The sequence below is a fragment of the Pungitius pungitius genome, chromosome 10 (genome assembly GCF_949316345.1).
Source record: "Pungitius pungitius chromosome 10, fPunPun2.1, whole genome shotgun sequence".
Taxonomy (NCBI): domain Eukaryota; kingdom Metazoa; phylum Chordata; class Actinopteri; order Perciformes; family Gasterosteidae; genus Pungitius; species Pungitius pungitius.
The window spans coordinates 496,487-516,501 of NC_084909.1; the positions used below are offsets into that span (position 1 = coordinate 496,487).

Genomic DNA, 20,015 nt, shown 5'->3' on the forward strand with positions numbered 1-20,015 from the left:
TCTGTGATCAGATTGCGTCGCCCCCCCCCCCACTCCACCCCTCCCGGACAGACATGACGCTCCGGAGATCGATCTGACATCGGTGTTCTCTGTGAAACTCTAAATAAGAAAAAGAGGTGACAGAGGAGTAAGACACGTTGTGATCATTCGTCTCTGCAGCTGCTCATAGGCTTTGAAAGCGGGACGATCGTTCAGTGGGACCTGCGGGGCAAGAAAGCCGACTTCAGAATCTACTACGATGAGGTAAGCTGCCCCGTTCTAAGAAAACCAACCGTGAGGTCACACAAACACTAAAGGGAACATTTTTCCTTTTCTTTGTAAAACCATCTGATCTCTTTCAGTGATGTCTGTGTGAAGTCCTTGTTAAAGCAGCAGCAAGAAGGACGCATGAATGACACATTTGACATTAGTGAGTCGATAACAGGAAATTACAACAGAAATGAGCCATGTTCATGCAGAGTAGGGTTTAAAATGCCTCTACATATACATATGATAATCATTTATTAAGGGGGTTATAATTTCTGTCTTTTCCATTTGAAGAAAACTATCCGACATTATTTGGGGGTCTGTAATATTACAATAAATATACAACCCAAAACACTCTTTATGATAATAATATTAAAAGGATGGGTCACTTTTAAGGGAAAAGGTTCAACTTTGAATGGCCTTAAATTGGTCAAATGCACTATACACAGTAGACTTCTGGTTGATTTTGAGAATTATTATTATATGATCACACTCAAACATACACCTGATTCTCACGTAGGCTCCAGTAGACGTCTTCCCCTCCTGGCACCCTGGTCTCCTGAGAGAAGTCACTTAGCTTCATGTCCCGTGGCCTCTCTGCCTCACACCTGTGCAGACGGCTGCTAAAGCAACGCCACGGACAAAAGGACAGGGGCCTTTCAGCAGGACCACTCTAACTAATGAAACGTTTGGACCCTTGCTGTCGAGTCACAAGCAGCGTTTGGCTGTATTGAATTACATTTTCATTCGCCTTCGACTTGAGCAGCTGTGCATGATTATTTCTAAACACAGTTACATACATTAATATCCAGATGGGAACATTTTTCCAATAAACGTGTATGATTGCGGCTGGCTGGGTTCATCAGGCAGCGCCACAGTGTGACCATACCTTCTAGATGTCTAACACGGTAGATGAAAGCCATTCCCCCCCCCCCGTCTCGTTGGTGCAGGCCATCCATTCCGTCAGCTGGCATCACGAAGGGAAGCAGTTCATGTGCAGTCACTCGGACGGCAGCCTGTCCATGTGGAACCTCAGAAACACCACCAAGCCGTTCCAGGTCACCTTCCCTCATGGTGAGACGCTCACCCGCACTTTTCTCCCTTCTGTTTTCCACTAGTGAGCCCATTGGGGCTTAAATAAAGGTCCAAAGCAAGTACAAGTCAAACATACAGCACTGATTGAACGGATTCATGGTGGAACGCATTCATCCAACAGCAGTTTGTGTTTTATTGTGTTTAGTTTCGACACGAAGCCGCTTCAGAGTGAATGAGGTGCTGAAGTTGTGTTTTTACACACATTTTTTGTGAGTGAATGTGTTTCTGAAAATGTCGCTGTGATGGCCGACGTTTGTCGTTTTCTTTTTATTTTGGGTGATCAGGTGGGAAATTCTTCCCCAATGGCTTTATTGATTGAATCTCAGAAGATCCGAATCAGAAGCCGCTTATTGTCACATATGTTACGCACACAGGAATTTGTCTCGTTGATCGGAGCGATATAAGAATGAAATGGAATCAAATAAGATAAAAGTTTACAAGCAAAAATGAACAATACAAACAAATCTATGCCAGATATAAATCGATGTGCTCTTCCTCTGACTGGTCCTCCTTTTCATGTCATCCTCTGGTGTGGTTTGCACATCGGCAGGGCCTCCTGACCTTGTCAGATCTATGGTGACAAATAGTCCCTCGTTGTTGGCAGTGATCTGGGGATAAATCACAGAACAGGAAGTCGAGAGCGGAAAGGCGTGGGCGACGGAAGGCTCCGGGATGTGGTTAAATGCCACAAGATTGTTTATATGTCAGATACTCTGAATTACACATGACAGAGGATGAGGGGAAAGGGGATGCAAAGGCGGAGCTGAAAGCACATGGAAAAGAAAGATGGGTAATTATGTCAGCTCTTGAGAATAAAATGGAATTTGACAGCGGAAAAAACATTAAAACAGATGTACAGTAAAAATAAACATTTAGCAACTATACAATAGGGATTTAAACACAGACATAATAGATGTGATGAAGATGGAGCTGTGGTACATGAACAGGTGCACGTCACTAGCATTGTTAAAGGTTGTTTAATTAGTTTAACCATATTATGTACTTGCCCAATCATGCATATTACAGTTATTATGCATTTTGCAATTATCACAGTTCAGAAGTGATTTTTCTCTCATGTTTTCTCCATTTGGCTGAAAGGCTTTTGTCCAGAGCACTTTGCCCACCAGGTGAAACCCACGGTCTCACTTACCTCCAACCGGGAGACGGCCTCTTTCTATCAAAGCCATAATCGTGAGCGCTTTTGTAAAGCAGAAGAACAAAAAAAACCCTGTGTTATTTTCTCGGATAATGGTCCGCGGTTCCCCAAAAACGGACATATGAAACCCAGCAGGCAGCTTTCAGAAAGTGAAACTCGTTCAAAGGAAAGTTCTTCTGGATGGTTCTATTTAAAACAAAGTTTCAATCCACCGCCTGTAGAGCTACAGCCACCCGGGCACCGCACATCCCATGCCAGGATTTTAATATCTCCATCAAATACGCTTTCTACTGCTTTTTTTTAATAAAGTTAATAAGAGCCAGGCTAGAACAATTTGGCCTTCTTCAAGTTTACTTAAGAAATACATCCGTTTATGAGCTTTTTCCCTCTAGAGCGGGACACAGAGTCCTGTGTGTGTGTGTGTGTGTGTGTGTGTGTGTGTGTGTGTGTGTGTGTGTGTGTGTCAATCAATCAGTTTCCCATTGGTGATTTGTTCAGTGCGGAAATCAACAAACAACATTCCAAAGTATGCAGTAAATGTGTTGAAATTGAAATGTCATTCATTATTGTGACGTTTCCTGTTTTTAAGGGAAGATACAGAAGGACGGGAGAAAGGAGTCGTGTAAACCGATCCTCAAAGTGGAGTTCAAGACCTCGAGGAACAGGTGCGTGCTTTTAAGTAACAGCTCACTTCCAGATTTCCTGATTTCAAATACCAAATTGATTGAGGAGTGATTGCCCAAAAATGATGATTTGAATACAACCACAGGGAGTACATGGTTATTTTAGCATGTAGCGAATCAACAAGAAGGTTGACTATGACGCCCCAATAATGAAAAAACACCAACAAAGGTTGGTAAAAAAAAGGACTTTATTAATTTGGGGAGTTGCAAGTGTAATTAAATCATTTATTAATAATAAACACTTTAGTTAAAAAGCATTGTGATTCAAATTGAAGAAAGTACTATATCTGATTTGTACACACATATTGATTGGATTATTGGATTATATTTGTTTCACTGATTAATTGATTAATTAATGTATTACTCCCGCTGCAACAGCGAGCCTTTTGTTATCTTCTCTGGGGGGCTCTCATACGACAAGGCGGGGCGCCGGCCCACCTTGACCATCATGCACGGCAAGGCCATCACTGTGCTTGAGATGGACCATCCCATCGTGGAGTTCATGGCCCTCTGCGAGACTCCGTACAACAACGGTAAGCCGATAACCACGTCACGTGTTTTCTTATGGTTTGAGTGGATCAAAAATGAGCCCAAGGAATAGGAGGTGAAACACGTTCCGTCCGATGCACAACGAATATATTTCACACATTTAGGAGAAGTTGACATATTGAGACGTATATGTGGATTAAGGATTATCCTTTTCAGTTTGCCTTTGTATCTTACAGAGGTCCAAGAGCCTTACGCGGTGGTGGTGCTTTTGGAGAAGGACTTAATTGTGGTGGATCTGACCCAGAGCAAGTATGTATCAGTCAGAGCTGCATGTGATGACAGGTGGCCTTAGTAAGATTACTACATTTAAGCTGTTGAATAAAATGATGTTTACCTCACCTACTGTCTGATTATATGCTATAATGCCAGAGAGGTATAGATTAGACATTTTAGTAATGCTGATCCTATAATTCATTTCTTGTTCTTATTGAATTATTCATGGTGGATGAAGTGAGCACATTAAGTGGGTGTTTTTCTGCTTTCGTTAAATGAACCAAACAACGATCTGCCCGTTTACTTCAAATCCCCTTTTCGCCCCTTTTTGACAAGGTGGCGCACAGCATTATAACCATGTGCATGTCATCTCGCAGCTTCCCAGTCTTTGAGAACCCTTACCCCATGGACATCCACGAGTCTCCAGTGACTTGCACAGCCTATTTTGCAGACTGTCCGCCCGACATCATCCCCATCCTCTATTCGATGGGGGCCAAACACAAGAAGACTGGCTACAGCCATAAGGTGAGAGACAGAGACAGAATATCAGCTTGCTGTCTCTTTTTCCTGAATTAACTCTAATTGAGGTGCGTTTAACCAAGTATAAAGTAAAAGAAAATCTAAAAATCTTTTGAGTGAAGGTTTTTTTTTTGAGTTACTGTGAAAAAGTTAGCAGGGGCTTTTATGAAGGCGAACCTCACCCAATGCGCGCCACTTATTTTGCCTCTCAAGGTTACTGCAACGTTCACAATTATCCCAATTTTATGTAAAAGAAAGCAGCCTGACAAAATAATTGCTGCTATGAACTTGAAGCAAATTATGGGTTATCATCAACACGTGAGTCATTATAATCAGAACGGATGAAAGCGTGTTTTGTTGGAAATTAGAGCAGAAATCCCGGGCATGATTATGTTGTGTTTTTGAATATAATAATATCTCATGAACAAGGCCCAGAGGGAGAAAAGATGATGGAATCGAGTTGTTAAAGTAATCAACGCTGTGTCTGTCACCGTGTCAGGAGTGGCCAGTCGCCGGAGGACTGTGGACGTTAGGCTCCAACACCTACCCAGAGATCATCCTTACGGGGTACGTACCCCCCCCCCCTCCCCCCCCGTATAGAAATCCCATAGAAGCCCAAACCAACAGCCACCATTGGCCCGAGCTGCTGGGAGGGATAAAGGGATGTAAAGGGAAACAGCATTGGGCCTTACAGATGTTGATCGGTGCTAAAGCATGTGGGTGTTGTTCTATCGTCACTGAATAACCTTTAAAATCCGTAATCATCATCATCACCAACCGCCCAAGATCAAAGGTAGCTACACATCTAAGATAGCTGTGACTTTTATGACGTTGGGAATTTGGAACGTGGTTAATTCTTAAAGCTTGGAGTCAATTAACATTTATTCTTTTTTCTTTTTCTTTATTCAGACACGCTGACGGATCGATTAAGTTTTGGGACGCTTCTGCAAGTGAGTCACATCTTGAAGCTGTATTGTCTTTCCGAGCTGAACTGAAGCTCAAAGCAGGATTTTTGCACCAAACCTTAACCATTTTCTCCCATCAGTCACACTACAGATGTTGTACAAGCTGAAGACCTCCAAAGCCTTTGAGAAGCCGAAGCCAGCGGAAGGCCGGGCGGCCGAGATGGTGGAAGAAGACCCCTTTGCTGTTCAGATGGTCAGCTGGTGCCCCCACAGTCGCATCTTCTGCGTGGTTGGCATCTCGGCCCACATCATCCTGTACCGCTTCAGCAAATACGAGGCCAACGCTCAGATAGTGGTGAGTGGTGAGACCAATGCGAGTCCAGATGTCCTCATGGGTGGGTCTTCTGAAGTCCGCCTTACAGACAGAGTCGGGAACCTGCATCTGCGCGGCGCTACTTCAATGGATGTAGTTCATTGCTGCAGGATTAAGTTGTTGTTCTTTTGGTCCGTGTCATCCGCAGTCACTAGAGGTCCGCCTACAATGTGAGACGGAGGACATGGTCACTCCGTCTGAGAGTGAAAACCATCCCTGCTTCTCCGAGGCCGGCTCCCGCTCACCTCAAGCCCACCACCAACACCCGGCCAGCCCGGGCAGCGCCACGCCGGAGGGGAACAGAGACAGCGTGCCGTGCATCAAGTAAGATCCCCTCGCACAACCCTAAACCCTAACCCTAACCCTAAACCCTAAACCCTAACCCCATCGCAATGTCTCTGCAACAAAAATCCCTTTTAAACTAATCGTTTGGTCATCGGTGCTCAGTAGAAATAACAGTAAATGCATTATCCGCCAATTGAACAGTTTCAAGTCTTTTTTTTGGTCTTTTTACTTATTGCCACTGAATGATCATTGAGATCACCCCACGGTTCTCTCCTCCCTATCGTTTTCAGGGTGAAGGACCGGATGGTTCGGGTCCCTCCGGGTTACCAGGCGGAGCTGGTCATCCAGCTGCTGTGGGCAGACGGAGAACCTCCACAACAGATAACCAGCCTGGACATCAACTCGGCCTACGGCCTGTACGTCAGTCCCTCGGCTGATTCGGAACCGGTGGCGCCGATCGGTTCCACATCAGGGCGGCAAAACCAGATAAATAGTTTGGAGACGTTTTGCACAAATTGATAACGATCAAAGCCTCAGAAATCTTTGATTATTTCCATGGTGCAATGGAGGCTTAAACTTACCACCATTCTTCTGCCCCGGTAACAACACGCAGATATTATAGCAGCATCATTAGCTTAGCCAAAGCTAATCCATAGCAAGCGTTGCTGATGTAAAAACGTCATGGACAAGGGTAGATGTCAAATACTAACTTGTGTGCATTGCAGTAGCAAAGAGATCAATAAGCCAGTCGGTCACGTGAGTGCGTGCGTAATGGTGTTATTGCACGTGAAAGGAGAGCGGTGCAGCCCTGAAGAGCCTTCGGGCTTTGATCGATGATTGTCTTTTTGGCTGTTTGTGTAACGAGGCTCTCATTGTGCTGAAAGGCTGGATGAGTGTGGGCTTTTGACCGCGGCCGCCTTCGCACTTAGCGGTTTTCCAGTACTGCAGTAATCGCGTTTGTCGCGTTGTGGTTTGTATAGAATACGTGACACACGGCCCCCTCCAAACATTCTGTAAAACGTTCTAAATCACAGACAACACTGCTGCTGTCCGACCATGTGACAGTAATGTAAAGTGATCCAGACGGATGCACCAATCGTTTGCTGGGCAACAACAAGCTTGGGTGACAGGCGACGGCCTGGTGTTTGTCAAATCGTGCACGTCATCTAATGCTGGCTGGGCCTGCAACGGCTAAATTACAGCCAACAATCTTCCAATGTGACTGTGTGTGTGTGTGTGTGTGTGTGTGTGTGTGTCCAGTTTGGCGTTGGGGAACTGTAACGGCCTCGCCGTGGTGGACTACTTGCAGAAGACCATCCTGTTGTGCGCGTCGACGCTGGATCTGTACGGAGCTGCCGATCCGTACCAACGCCTTACCCGCTCGCCCCGCAGGAACAGACAGTCCACCTCAGGTAGCACGGACACACACACACACACGCACACACACACACACAACCAATTATCCAACGATCCAGACTTTCTCCTGTCCTCCACCTCTGTCTCCTTCCTCTCCTTTTTTCTGCGTCTTTCTGAATGTTGGACTGATCTATCAGGGGGAATCAATCACAATCTGTATATTTGATCAATACCACCTAATCTAAGCCCTTACTATGATCCATACAATTCAACAGGGGTTTGACAGCTTCCCCGGCACTAGGGGCATTTTGATCAGATCCCATTAATCTTAATTTCTTACTGCAGTTGCTGGTAATAAACTCAGTTTCTAAACAAGTTCTTGTTTATTTTCAAAATGCTTTATGAAAAGCAGTTCTTGCATTGTAGTCTGCTTATTTAAATACATAATAATATTTTGATTTACAACTGCAATTGTATTTTTTTTATACTACTGATATAAATATTTTTGCAAAGGAATTTGTGTATTATATTAACCATACTTCAAACTAAATGTTTTAAAATGCATTTGTATAGTTAAAACTAAGTTTATGAGAGGATTGCTTTAAGTATCAAATCTATGCATAATAAGTAATAATTAATAATAATAATAGTTTTCAGATAATAACTACTTTTTTTATGATGATGCAGTTCTTACCAACTATTTCCTAGTTAAATGTAATATATAAGCAACCAAGCATTGTGTGGTATTGCTAGTTTTACTTGTATACAAATTATACAAAGGACTGAATGCTGCTTCCGTCCCTGTTTAAAAAATAGAAAAGATGTCACGATATTACAATGTATTAGAGACCAACTAACTATATTGTGGTGGATCATATGTACTTTTGATGCTCACCATATTGTGGTAGAACATCAGGTCCTTTACTTAATTGAAAGTATGCATGCTATGAATTCCTAGTAACAAATGAGCTTAACTCGGTAGTGTTTGTATTAATGTATTAAGACTTATAGATCTCTGGTAAACATATGTAACCATAAGGAGACAATTTACATGACGTTTACTAGTCTATTAGTACAAGCTACAAGTAAAGTCCCCAAACATCAGCATGATGTGTATCCGCATTAGAAAACCTGCATCAGTCCAACCAACTTCTCTGCTCTCTTTGCTCTTTTCCTCTCACACAAAGTTACACACAGAGACAGAAACACACCTGTCACACCTGTCTCTGCCTGGCACAGATGTGCACTCTGCAAGGAAGTGCATGTCAACAGGCTGCGTGTCACTCCACGTTGGCATCACTATGCATGTTGTCCTCTGATTCCTCTGTTCTTTGTGTTCTCGGTCCTGCTTGAGCGTAGAGTTTTAGCCATGAAGCCACAGAGGTCTCGCTGTACGTCGTGACCCCCCCCTCCCGTTCGTCTGCTACTGAGCGTCCCTGGTGGTGGTGTCTGAAGGCTTTTATTTAATGTATCCATCACACAGGAAGCGTTTACTGATACACAAGCTGCACCTCGCTCATTTGACACTAAAATAACCCTTGATATTTTAGATGTGAGGTCTGTGAGTAACGTACGGTACGGAGGTTTCCTATTATATGACCCCCCCCCTGTAGCTTTGATATGATGTGACTTAGAATCACATGCTGATGCATAAGTGCTTTTATTGACAACCACAGCATTGTATTTTTTTACACTTAAAAGGCTCTCAGCGTTGGGTCTTCAAAATCAATTCGGAGCAATTTGAAGGTGGAAGGAATTTTCACCTGTGCCCTTTGGTCGGGCCCCAGGTGGTGGCGTTATGATGCTGAAGTTGATACCACTCTGGAGACATTTCCAGAAGGCCACGCCAACTACAAGGCACTGGTCTCTTCTCTTTATGTACTGTTCCAATACGGGAGGATCGGAACAACGTTTACTGTCCGTAAACAACACTTTTAGCTGTCGTCACACACGTGTGTATAATATATATATGTGTCAATCAAACTGAGTGTATTCATTTCATAAAATAGTTTTTTGGGTGTGTTTCTTAAGTTGTAGTGTGATGCATTATTTAATCCATGCCTACGACCAAAGACAAACAAGTTAAGTGCAATTTAAAGCAATTCTTCGAAGGCAACAGGATATCGATTTTGATGCTTTTTGTAAGTAACGATATGTCGATATGTCGCCCCGGTGACCCCGGTGACCCCGGTGGGTTTAGTTCTTTTGCAAATGGCCGATCACTTCGGCCTGTGGGGTTTGCAGCAGCGGCGGTACGTCTTGTCCGTCCTCCCCCTGACACTAACACTCGGTTGCTGCTTGCCCTCACTTTATTTTCCTCTCTAAGCTTGTGTGTTCTTCTCTCTCCCTCCCTCCTTCCCTCCCTTTTCCTCCCCTTCCTTCCCCACCATCCTAACATTTCTTTGCTCCATCCAACCTCCTTTTTTTCTAATTTACGCTCACGATTGTTTCCCCTTACTCATCTGCCCTTTCCTTGCATCTCCACCCACACTTTGCACCCTTCATTCCCCGCCCAACATCCTCTCTCCTGCTCCTCCCCCTCCCCCGCCCCCACCTCCTCCCACCTTTGGGTGACTCTGTGGGCATGCGGGCCGGCCTGACAGAGTTTTGCATGCGCGGCCTGTCTAACTTTTATTCAGATTCAAAGAAAAGGATCCGCACATCCTATCAGAGTAAGTCGGGCCTTCATGAAGGCCGGGGGACTCTGTGTTTGTGTGCGGCGGGTGGGTGATTCGGGGGGGTTGGGGGGGGGGGGGGGGGGGGGGGGTGTTATACAGTGTGAACCACAGGAGCAAAGAGACAAACCAAAAGAGATGATTGGATTGGAAGAGGTTGTTTTTTATCTATATTTTAGCATAAAAAAGAGAAGTGCCCTATTCCAGTCATGTCCAACGGTACGTCCTTTGCAGAGAGACACTCCTTTGAGTCTGTAAGTAAGGGCAGTTATGAATTTTATATGACCCATGTGATGTATATTTTAACAGACGCATAGCGGGGCGAATAGAACCTTGTTTTCCACTGGGCCCAGTGAAACTACAAAATATGTGCGTTTGGTTAATGACAAAGGAATTGTTCATTTTATACTACAACAAAAGTTTAATGAGACTCCCTTCAAGGGCCTTAAATCCTCTGTAAAACATTTGTAACTGATAGAAGGAATTTTGCATTAAGAAGTTTTCCGGCAAACTTTTACCGAAGACACATCATTTTATGAAGCCACATTTGTTGAACTGTGACGACTCAGTGAGGCAGTTAATGAAGAACTAATGAATGTGCGTTAAGCCCCTTGTAGTCTTATACTTGTAGTCAGACTAAAAGGATGAAGAGGTTTCTATAGCAGAAGCTCGTCTAACTTCTGATTCTGGCATGTGCATGTGATGAGATTTGATCGGATCCTGATCAAATGTGTATTTGTCCTGTTTAGTGTTTTTATTGTGTGTGCTACTTTTTTCATGAGATCTGCACTGCTCGCAGTAGAAGACATTTATTCCATTTTGCGTGCAATCTGTCTATCAATTGAAAAGGCGAGGTTCACATTGGCTGCGTTGAGCAGATCGTAGTGCAGGTCGCATCAGGTGTCAGTCACTCTGCTACAGGAAGACAAAAATACCTCCTAAGAAACCTTCACAGGGGAAATGTGAAATGTGAATAAGAGTTCTCCAAATGAAAGACCTCAAATCCCCATAAAACCCTTCACAAATGATGAGTTTATTACCAGTAATTATTTTGCAGTTTTATCAAATCAGAAAAGCGAAGAAGCTTTTTCCTGAGGCTGCGTGGCTGAGATCGACCAACGTGACTTTTGTTAAATCCGTGACACCGACGAGGTTAAAATAATCTCACGGATCGACTGTTTTCTACTTTTTTTTCTTCTCCTTCCTCTCGGGCACCATTGTGCGCGGCAGGCCTCACCGAGCTCTCCGACAACCAGCAGTCCGTAGACATGGAGAGAAGCAAGTCGCCCACCTCAGGTAAGCTGCAGACACACTCACCTGTGGGGGAAATGTGTTTGGAGAACACACAGAGCTCGTCTTCTTTTAGACTGAGCAATACACCTTTCAGTGTTCAGGGGGGGGGCGAGGGGGGGGATGATGAACTGCAGTTCATAACATGTGGCAGGAGCCCAGATCGGAACCGTTCTCACATCTGGTTAAATTATTCATTTGCATCATCCATAATGTAGTGTAAAGGCCTCCTTCGTACCGCATTAGAAAGCACGTGTAGCAGTGTGTTACTTGCATTAAATGCCATCGGATGCATGATTAACCAGACGTGTCTCTTTAGAGAGAAATGGTGTTGGGAGGCATAGATTATAAATGTAATCAATATTTGTAGTTAATGTCATATTTATTACTAGGTGACACGATGCCAGTTTGGATGCAATAGATCTGTTTGTTTGGAGAAGGCGTAGATTAAATTAGAAAAGAATTCAGAAAAAAGAGAATAAATTTGATTTATTGAGAGGAACCTTTGAGGTGTTGTGGGAAAAACACTCTCAGCTAATGTAGAAGCTGAGAGTCAAATTGAGAGAGTGTAGCTGACATTATATAGAAAACCACCTCTGCAGCTTTCTCTCTACATAATAACACCTTCGAAATGTATGAGAAGAACCTTTTCAACACAGGTCTGAGCCATAGTTCTGTCACACTCTGTGACTCTCCCTTTGTGATGTTTGCCTTCAAGGCAACATTTGTGCTTTGGAGAGGGTTTTTCAAGGAAAAGATGAACAATTCTTCTACAACATCTTTTTGAGCCTCCAGAAATAGCTCTCTGTGCATCCGTGAAACCTGCCAGCAGAGAACAGAAACTCTGCCATTCTATCATCCAAGTTCTGGGGAAAGATCTTCCCAAAGGTGGAGTTTGGGGTTTTTGGGGAATCAAACATAACGTGTCTTTGAACCAGGGATACACTCATACTTGTGCTATTTGTCATGAACATCGATGCGCCGCAACTGATCTTTGTGCAAAAGACAATGGCTGAATTCCTACCTTCATCCCGAGTGGTGTGAACAGGATGACGAGGACCTGGTAGGAGGTGGTAGGATCTACCACGTGTGAAGGTTTGCACCAAAGGTGGTCAAGCAGACACATCAATTTTCCAATTGATGCTTAACTGCAGGCATGCCTCATATTCCAGCCTTTGTGACTCAGAAATCACTTCTTCACGTTGTTCCATTTTTGGCTTTTTCGAAACATTCTGAGACGTTTTGGTGGAACGAATGACAGAGCAGAGCTATTTCATCCTGTGGCTTTCTGGCAGAAAACAGATGAACTGGACCTGAACTGAGACGATATTTATGCCAAAGACGTGTCCATGTTGCAGGTTTTCTTTTCCAGCCTCAAATAACCTTATTTTAGATGTCCATCTTTTATATGCAGCATGAACTCTAATTCATTAGCTAAAAGCTATTTTTGAATGAATCAATTAATAATCAGAAATGTCCAGGATCGGTTGTCTCACGCTGGAGTTCTTCTTTCTGAAAGCAGTCCTTCAGGTTTGTGCTCGTTCTGAGAGCCTCGTGAGGAGAGCACGAGAACAGAATAACAAAAGCAGGACAAGATGTTATTTTGGTGTCCTGGCAGAGAGACCTGCAGCATTGTGACTGGGACTAGGTCATGGTCACTCTGTCCCGCTACCACTGCCTGTCATTTGCTAATTAGAGAAACGGAAGAAAGGAAGTATTATGGAGCCACTGGATGAAAAGCATGTGGAGAGACTCAGCATGACGCAGTAGCACCGAGTGAAGCAGGAGAAGGCGGATGACGTCTCTATTGAAGATGGAAATGTTAACAGCGGCATTGTGGCCCAACGTGAATGTTTTCATCAACCACGAATAAATCTTCAATACAATGACGCAAGAGTCACATGCGTGTGCGCTGCTCGTGGCTGGAGACAAATTAGGGAGCCCAGCTGTGCGCCTCTCGACAGCCGAAGAGTCCCCCCCCCCCCCCCCCCTCTGCTGGATATCAACCTCCACCTTTCTGCGGGGCCATTAGTGGCTGTGTGGCTGTTCCTGGCCCACCTGGCGCGCCGTGTCCTCTCAAGGCCACACACACAGGCTGTGGACAGCTTGTTAAGGAAGACGCCGTCGTCCTAATCCGCCTCACGTGTCAGCAGCTGCAGTCTCTCTCTCTCTCTCTCTCTCTCTCTCTCTCTCTCTCTCTCTCTCTCTCTCTCCTTTACACGCTGTTCCCTCTCTTTTACGTGACCCCCTTCCCAATCTTTCCTTTCGTCATTAGGCCCAGTAATTGGCCTCTCTCTCTCTCTCTCTCTCTCTCTCTCTCTCTCTCTCTCTCTCCACATCCTTCCCATTCTCTTCCTTTTTTTCTTCTTCTCTTCCTATCCTAAGGTCTGTTGTTTTTGTGTCTCGTGGTTGCGCGTCACGTTTGCTCGACCGGGTCCCGGCTGCTGGGCCGGACTGGCGAGCCGAGGGAGCCGCGATGCCCCGGCGGTCGGGGCTCTGACCCCCCCCCCCCCCCCCCGCCGGGTATTTTTAGCGGTGAGCGTGTCAGGACGAGAGAGACAGACAGACTTTTACAGCGTGTCAAACTGGTGCCACCTGCTCAAGGCAAACAAACAAAAGCTTTTCCCAACAACATGTTGCTGCTGCGCTGCTTTTTACAACAGAATACTTACCAAGAGGCATGGTGGATTGTTAAAGTATAATGAAAATTGTCTGGATAAAATATTGATTATGACAAATAGAAATGCCTGTGATCCTACAGTGGAAAAACCTTTTGTGAATCGAGGTTTATACAGAAAACATTTGTCAGTGTTGATGCACTATTCACACTCACATTCATAAATAACCAGTTTGTTCTGCACACAACGTTGGAAAAAGGATTCCCCCCCTCAAAAAAAGAATGATGATTTGTTAGAAAACAATATTTATATATACTATAAACTATAAGATATTGAGTCCCTTTTGCTAAGCTGCCATTCCCCCAGCAGCAGAGAGTGCAGCGCCAGAGAGCTTGGATAAAATAAAGTGTATAAAGCTATACATGATGTGTATCTATATATATATATCCATATCTCTATATGCACGGTACTGTGCGGTTTGCCATCGTTGGCTCACTCACATGAGTTTCCCTTTTAAACATGACCCATGACGGATAGCGGTAGCAGCACAGGGACTGTGAAATGATGGAGTCGATTCGTCGTCTGATGTCTGAAAAGTGAAATGCTTGAAAGCCTTGTTGGAATGTAGAGGGAGAGGTAGGGTGCGTTCGGCTTTTATGCATCTGGAGGATCCACTGCTGAAATACTTGATCCGTAACTGTGGTGTTTTATAGTCGTAGCATTCGTGGTAGTCGTGGTGTTGTTGTTTGTGATTATCAAAGTTCTTCTTCTGAGTATTGTATTGCTGGTGAGATGGTCCTTAACCTTCTTATTACATTCCTGTTTTTCTTTTTACCTGCAAGTCTCTCTTCTCCGTACTTTGCCCTGTGTGTGTGTGTGTGTGTGTGTGTGTGTGTGTGTGTGTGTGTAAGTGTGTGTGTCCCCTTGTTGCCCTGAAAAGTCTCTGTTTTGTCGGATCTCCTGTTCCAGTTCATTACCCAACCTCCCTTCACAATGAGCCCCGCATCCACCCAGAGCCCGTGGCCAGTCTGAGAGCCAGCCACTGCAGTCCAGTCTTTTACTTGCTGGACAATGGTAAGAGGAGGGTCGTCTCACAGATCTCAGCCTCTTCATGGACATCTGCTTGTGTTTTTTTTTTTTTTTTATTGTATTGGCAATAATGCAACCAGGGCGTAGGGTGGGGTCATCGGGTCGTCTGTGCACAGGTGAGTCGTTTCCATGTTGCTCCTTGCATGTCTGCTCCGCTTCCACACTGAGAAAACCTCACAGAGCTACGATACATAGTGAAGCGCAATCTCTTTAATCTCTCTTTTTTTTTTCATCTCCGCGGCAGGTGTAAAAGTTTGAAACCATTCAAAGCTTCGCTGGTTTAACCTGACTTTAATTGAAAAGAAAACAGGTGAATGATACACCTGTCATAAACAATGATGCAGGTGACCCACGGAGCGAGTGGCTTGCAGTGTAGACATGCTGACCGGGGAGGTAGGCTGGTGTTGCATTAGCTCTCTGAGGGGGGGTTATGCTTGTTTTGTACGTGCCTCACCTGGGTCTCGGGCAGAGGAATGGGGTTCTGTTCCAGCCGGGCCCCTCCTTCTCCTCTCTGGGACCCAGCCGCTCGCTCTTTGTGACGAGGAGGGGGCAACGCACCACGTTCACCGGGCCGCACCGCGTCGCCCCTCATTGTGTCGGGGGCTGACCTTCAGTACGGTGCGACCCCAGCCTGCTTCGGCTGGTCATCAGTGTTTGGGCCGGATGGAGTTCGAGGTTCAGCAACATTTGTGACCTCAGCATTCAATCACATGAAGTTCAAGTCACACAAAAAATCATTATTTTAAGGCGTAAGTTTGACGCTGCAAATTCACCACTTAGGTCAGGACAAATATTTCATTTAATTATTGGAAGATTTGCACACAATCATGATCAGTAAAATATTTAACTGCCGACCTTCATTGAACCTCTTGTACCACCATCGTTTTTTTTTGTTTTTTGGTGAACGATCCTTAACAACTTAAACAAAGTTTGGGTTTAGACATGTCGTCGTTCTGATTGAATGTGCCCTGAAAAATAAACACGCAGACAGCTGAAGGGGAGCAGAGACCTCCACCCACAGCCTCCATCCGATGAGCTAAAACAGCAGCTTGTTAGCTTTGGCTCTGCGATGAGCGTAAACTAAAGTTTGCATTTAGCTCACAGCTTTGGATGCAGATTCTCAGTGTTGTTTACCTTCCATCCAACGGTGGGTTTCAGATTGGAAGGAGAGACTCACACTGCCTTCTGTTTTCTTCCTGCAGTATTTTTACTGTCGCCCTTTGGGGGGAAAAAACAACATTTTAAATTCAATGAATCTTAGGCCTGTGCAGAGGACAAGAGGAGCAGAGCAAAGAAGCACAGTCTGTGGAAATATTGGATTTACATTTTATCATTTCAGACACAGTGACCAATACATAGTAAAAAAAAAAAAAAAAAAAAGCCCCAAAGTTTGCAATACTAATTCTATGTGACCAAATCACAGAGTGAAAATCAGACGGCTGAGTTCACACATGAGGCTCGTTTCACATAAAGACAATAACAACAACATCTTGGCTTCATTTGTTCTTTAACTATGAAAAGAAATCACCAGAATTATGGAACGTAATGGTAATTATTTGTCAACTTCGATTTAAAAAAGATTAATTAGATAACACCAAAGTGACCAGGTGAGTTTAGAGAGCACCAAACAAAAAGCTTCATGTTTGGCCGGTTATTGTTCATATTGAAAATAAACAACCCCTCGCCGACCACACATTCATTTTGAATACTTTTTATTACATAAAGCGTTAATGCAGGTGCACCAGGTGTATCATGAGATCATTTTATCATCTGGTACACACACACAAAGAGCTCATCTTTTATCTAATACACAAAACTATTGAAATAGGTCCTACTTATTCCTACAAAAAGGGAAACATAAAATGTATTCATTGAAAAATGAAATGACTGCACCACAATACCCCAATTTACCCACTGCAATGACAGAGGTATATTCTTCATCAAAATGACCTTTGACACTGAGCAGCATACATGGTCATTCACAGCAAATCAACTGTAGAAATGGATTAGAAAGAAGCGTTAATGCAACCGCTTTTTCTGGGAAATAAAGAAACTTCCACCATTTCCCCCAGTGGGCTCCATTTCTTCTGCATATTTCCTTCTATGGTTCTCAAAAGCAGAAGAGTTAAAACCTTAAGTCCATACACTGTAAAGTTAGCGGTTCAAATTACAAAGTAAAGTGATGATCCTGCAGGTTTTCCCCGTGGTTCTGGAATGTTTACCTTCTCATGTAATCACCATCCTCGTTCTTCCACATCGCACACAAAGAAACAATTCATTATTGCCTTCTTTCTGATGGGAAAACTGACTGGTGACATCTCAACTTTGACCTTTGCAGTTCTCTGCAGAATGCTTGCAAAATGTTATTCAAAAGAAGTCATTTTTTGCCCTCGGTGTCTAACTGTGAATTTTGCATTGACAACCTGTGGCTCTGTTGGCCCCCCCCCCCCCGTGTCACACGTCCCAGGCATTAGTCCCACATTACTGCCTCACTTCAGCAAAAGTGACGTATTTCGTGAAAGGACATTGCTATGGTTAATCAGACTTTAGACTTGTGCAGTAAGGGGGACCAACAAAACAAAAAGGTGACCCTGCAGGCAGCTGGGAGCACTGGTCTGGGACAACAGCGCAGCGTGCACATTGACAAATGCCTGCAACTGCACCCGTTTGCATGTTGTGGTTCGTTGTTCATTTGAGTGATTCCCATTATGTTTGATTTGAAGTATTTTTTATTCTCTTTTTTTGCACTTTTGTTTGTCGTTGTTTAATTTAGATCACTACCTACCATAACTTTATTATTATTTATTTCATCTTATTATTTATAGGGATTAACTGGTGCTTTGTTTCCTATTCTTTTGTTTCAGTAAAGGGACCCGGCAGAAAATTAAGTCTGCCAACAGATCTTAAGACTGATCTTGGTACGGTAGGCGAAAGCCAGCAGTTTTCACTTGATTTCCTTTAAGCCATTTTTTTTTCTTTGATCATGTTTTCCAGTCTTTTGTGTTGCTTACGTAGTTTTTATTCTCACTCAAACTTTCCTCTTTCAGTTTCCTTGTCACTCTCGAGGCTGCCTGACGAAGGTGTCCATTTTAGCCCTTAATGCATTTTGATTTGATTTATATCTTCTGTATTTGTTCCTTCTACATTTTGCAAGTGTTTTATAAGGTGATTTCATTGTATCTAAATTCGCTTTGATCGGGCTTTATCATGATTGGACCATCTTCTGATTTCACACAACCTTTCCGCCATCAACAGCCCAGCTTTTAAACAGTCCTGTCTCCATTTGGACTGGATCATCACCCCCCCCCCCATACATCTCTATTACTGTACATACACATCACAATCTCAGGTTTCCACTCCTCTGCTCCTGCAGACTGTTGCTTCATACATGCTGTCCACTTCAAAATCTGCTGCTTCTTTAACATAAAATGTCTACTTATTACTGGGACTTTATACCTGACAGGTATGGAAAAAAACTTTCACTTTTATTTTCTCAATTACAACTACAACATGCATAAAAAATCCATACCTCAAAAGATCAACCTTAAACTTGGATTCTTCGTCAAGCCTTCAGTTTGATTAAAAACAGCATTTTGAGTTCTAGAAGGTTCAAACATGCCCTCGAAGTGTTAATAGGATGCATGTGGTCAGTAGACAAGGGGGAATGCATAATTCATCTTTTACCTCAATACCATCAGCTGTGGGACATGACAACCAAATATTTGGTCAAAACACTTTTTCTCCGTGTTTGGGGCGGATAAATGTGCAAACGTTTGCATGGTCGGTAATCCGTGCTGCGTGTGTGTGTGTGTGTGTGTGTCTGTGTGTGTGTGTGTGTGTGTGTGTGTGTGTGTGTGTGTGAGGTACTGTGCTATTCCCTCTGATTTGTATCACTTTCCTGCAGAATGTTCTGGGGGGAAGTGGCTGATTTACCGCTTGTCTGTTTAATATTCACAACACTCACATGGCTTTTGCGATTGTTTGGTCGATTCAACACAACCTGCAGCTTCCAGTCGCTGCGTTGCCCCGGCACGTCCTGCTGTGAAACCAGACGAGTGTTTGCACGCGGTGGAAATTGAGAATTATTTGTGCATCCGATGGCCTGACAGGACTCTTGGCTTTGAGGTGACAGGCATTAGATGAGAGCTAAATGCTGAGCGGATAGTGACACGTTCTTGTGTTGTGGTGAATTAGTACTATCCTAATTATCCTTGATTCTCTTTTGGAATCCGATAGCTGAAACAAAAAATAAATGCTTTTAACGTACTTACTGTCACAGAGATGTCATTCAAGAAAAGGTTTTTTTTTTTTTACTCATCAGTCAACACAAGCGAAAAAAGTGAGTTCACAGGCAAGGTTCCATTTAATGTTAATTGCGCATTGACGAGTTTTGGCTGTAAACTAATTATGTTGCCTGCACTGTACATTGAGTAACAAACTCTGTCCCTGAGGGGAGGCCATGTAGGACAAAACAAGAGTTTCCTGTCGCCAAGATATAGAATCCTATATAAAAGCTTTTTAAAAAACTGGTCATTAGCCAGTAATGTCACAAAGCGTCCTGCCTTAAAAAAATACACAAACCTCAATTCCAAACAGAAAAAACACAGCAGAAATGAAACTGCATTCTGGCTCTCTGCATTTTGCTCTCTTTCTCCTCCCCGCTCATACTGTCGTCAAACCACTCTCCAGCCTTATGTCACTCACTCTCGCTTTCCCTTTCTCTCTCACCACCAGTGATTCTCCTTGACTATCAGATTTCCAACATTGGCCTGCTCCACTTACACTGCAAAAGTAGCCTTCTTATATAGTAATAAGTCTTATTTTTTATTTAATCAGAAAGCAAATATCCATGCAGGGAGAGAAAGCTCGAGCTATATCCTTAAAAACTGCATTATAAATAAGTATATTTCTCTGCCCTCATGTGAAGATGTTCTAGATGACATGAAGATGGATATTGCGGTGG

General features: G+C 43.7%; 1 protein-coding gene across 11 annotated transcripts in view; it reads left to right on the forward strand.

Annotated features, from left to right (window-relative positions):
- Positions 1 to 20,015, forward strand: part of stxbp5l (syntaxin binding protein 5L) — a 78,123-nt gene that overhangs the window by 46,184 nt on the left and 11,924 nt on the right. For 3 of the 11 annotated variants that reach the window (XM_037487717.2, XM_037487718.2, XM_037487721.2), the window contains exons 7-22: positions 160 to 243; positions 1,197 to 1,320; positions 3,087 to 3,162; positions 3,559 to 3,713; positions 3,906 to 3,978; positions 4,320 to 4,467; positions 4,961 to 5,028; positions 5,371 to 5,411; positions 5,507 to 5,721; positions 5,888 to 6,063; positions 6,315 to 6,440; positions 7,285 to 7,436; positions 9,984 to 10,052; positions 11,286 to 11,351; positions 14,933 to 15,037; positions 17,917 to 17,970. In XM_037487717.2, the coding sequence (XP_037343614.2) occupies positions 160 to 243; positions 1,197 to 1,320; positions 3,087 to 3,162; positions 3,559 to 3,713; positions 3,906 to 3,978; positions 4,320 to 4,467; positions 4,961 to 5,028; positions 5,371 to 5,411; positions 5,507 to 5,721; positions 5,888 to 6,063; positions 6,315 to 6,440; positions 7,285 to 7,436; positions 9,984 to 10,052; positions 11,286 to 11,351; positions 14,933 to 15,037; positions 17,917 to 17,970 (1,732 nt within the window). The remainder of the gene's footprint in view (positions 1 to 159; positions 244 to 1,196; positions 1,321 to 3,086; positions 3,163 to 3,558; positions 3,714 to 3,905; positions 3,979 to 4,319; positions 4,468 to 4,960; positions 5,029 to 5,370; positions 5,412 to 5,506; positions 5,722 to 5,887; positions 6,064 to 6,314; positions 6,441 to 7,284; positions 7,437 to 9,983; positions 10,053 to 11,285; positions 11,352 to 14,932; positions 15,038 to 17,916; positions 17,971 to 20,015) is intronic. The other 8 variants (XM_037487722.2, XM_037487724.2, XM_037487727.2 and 5 more) reach the window with 4 other exon arrangements.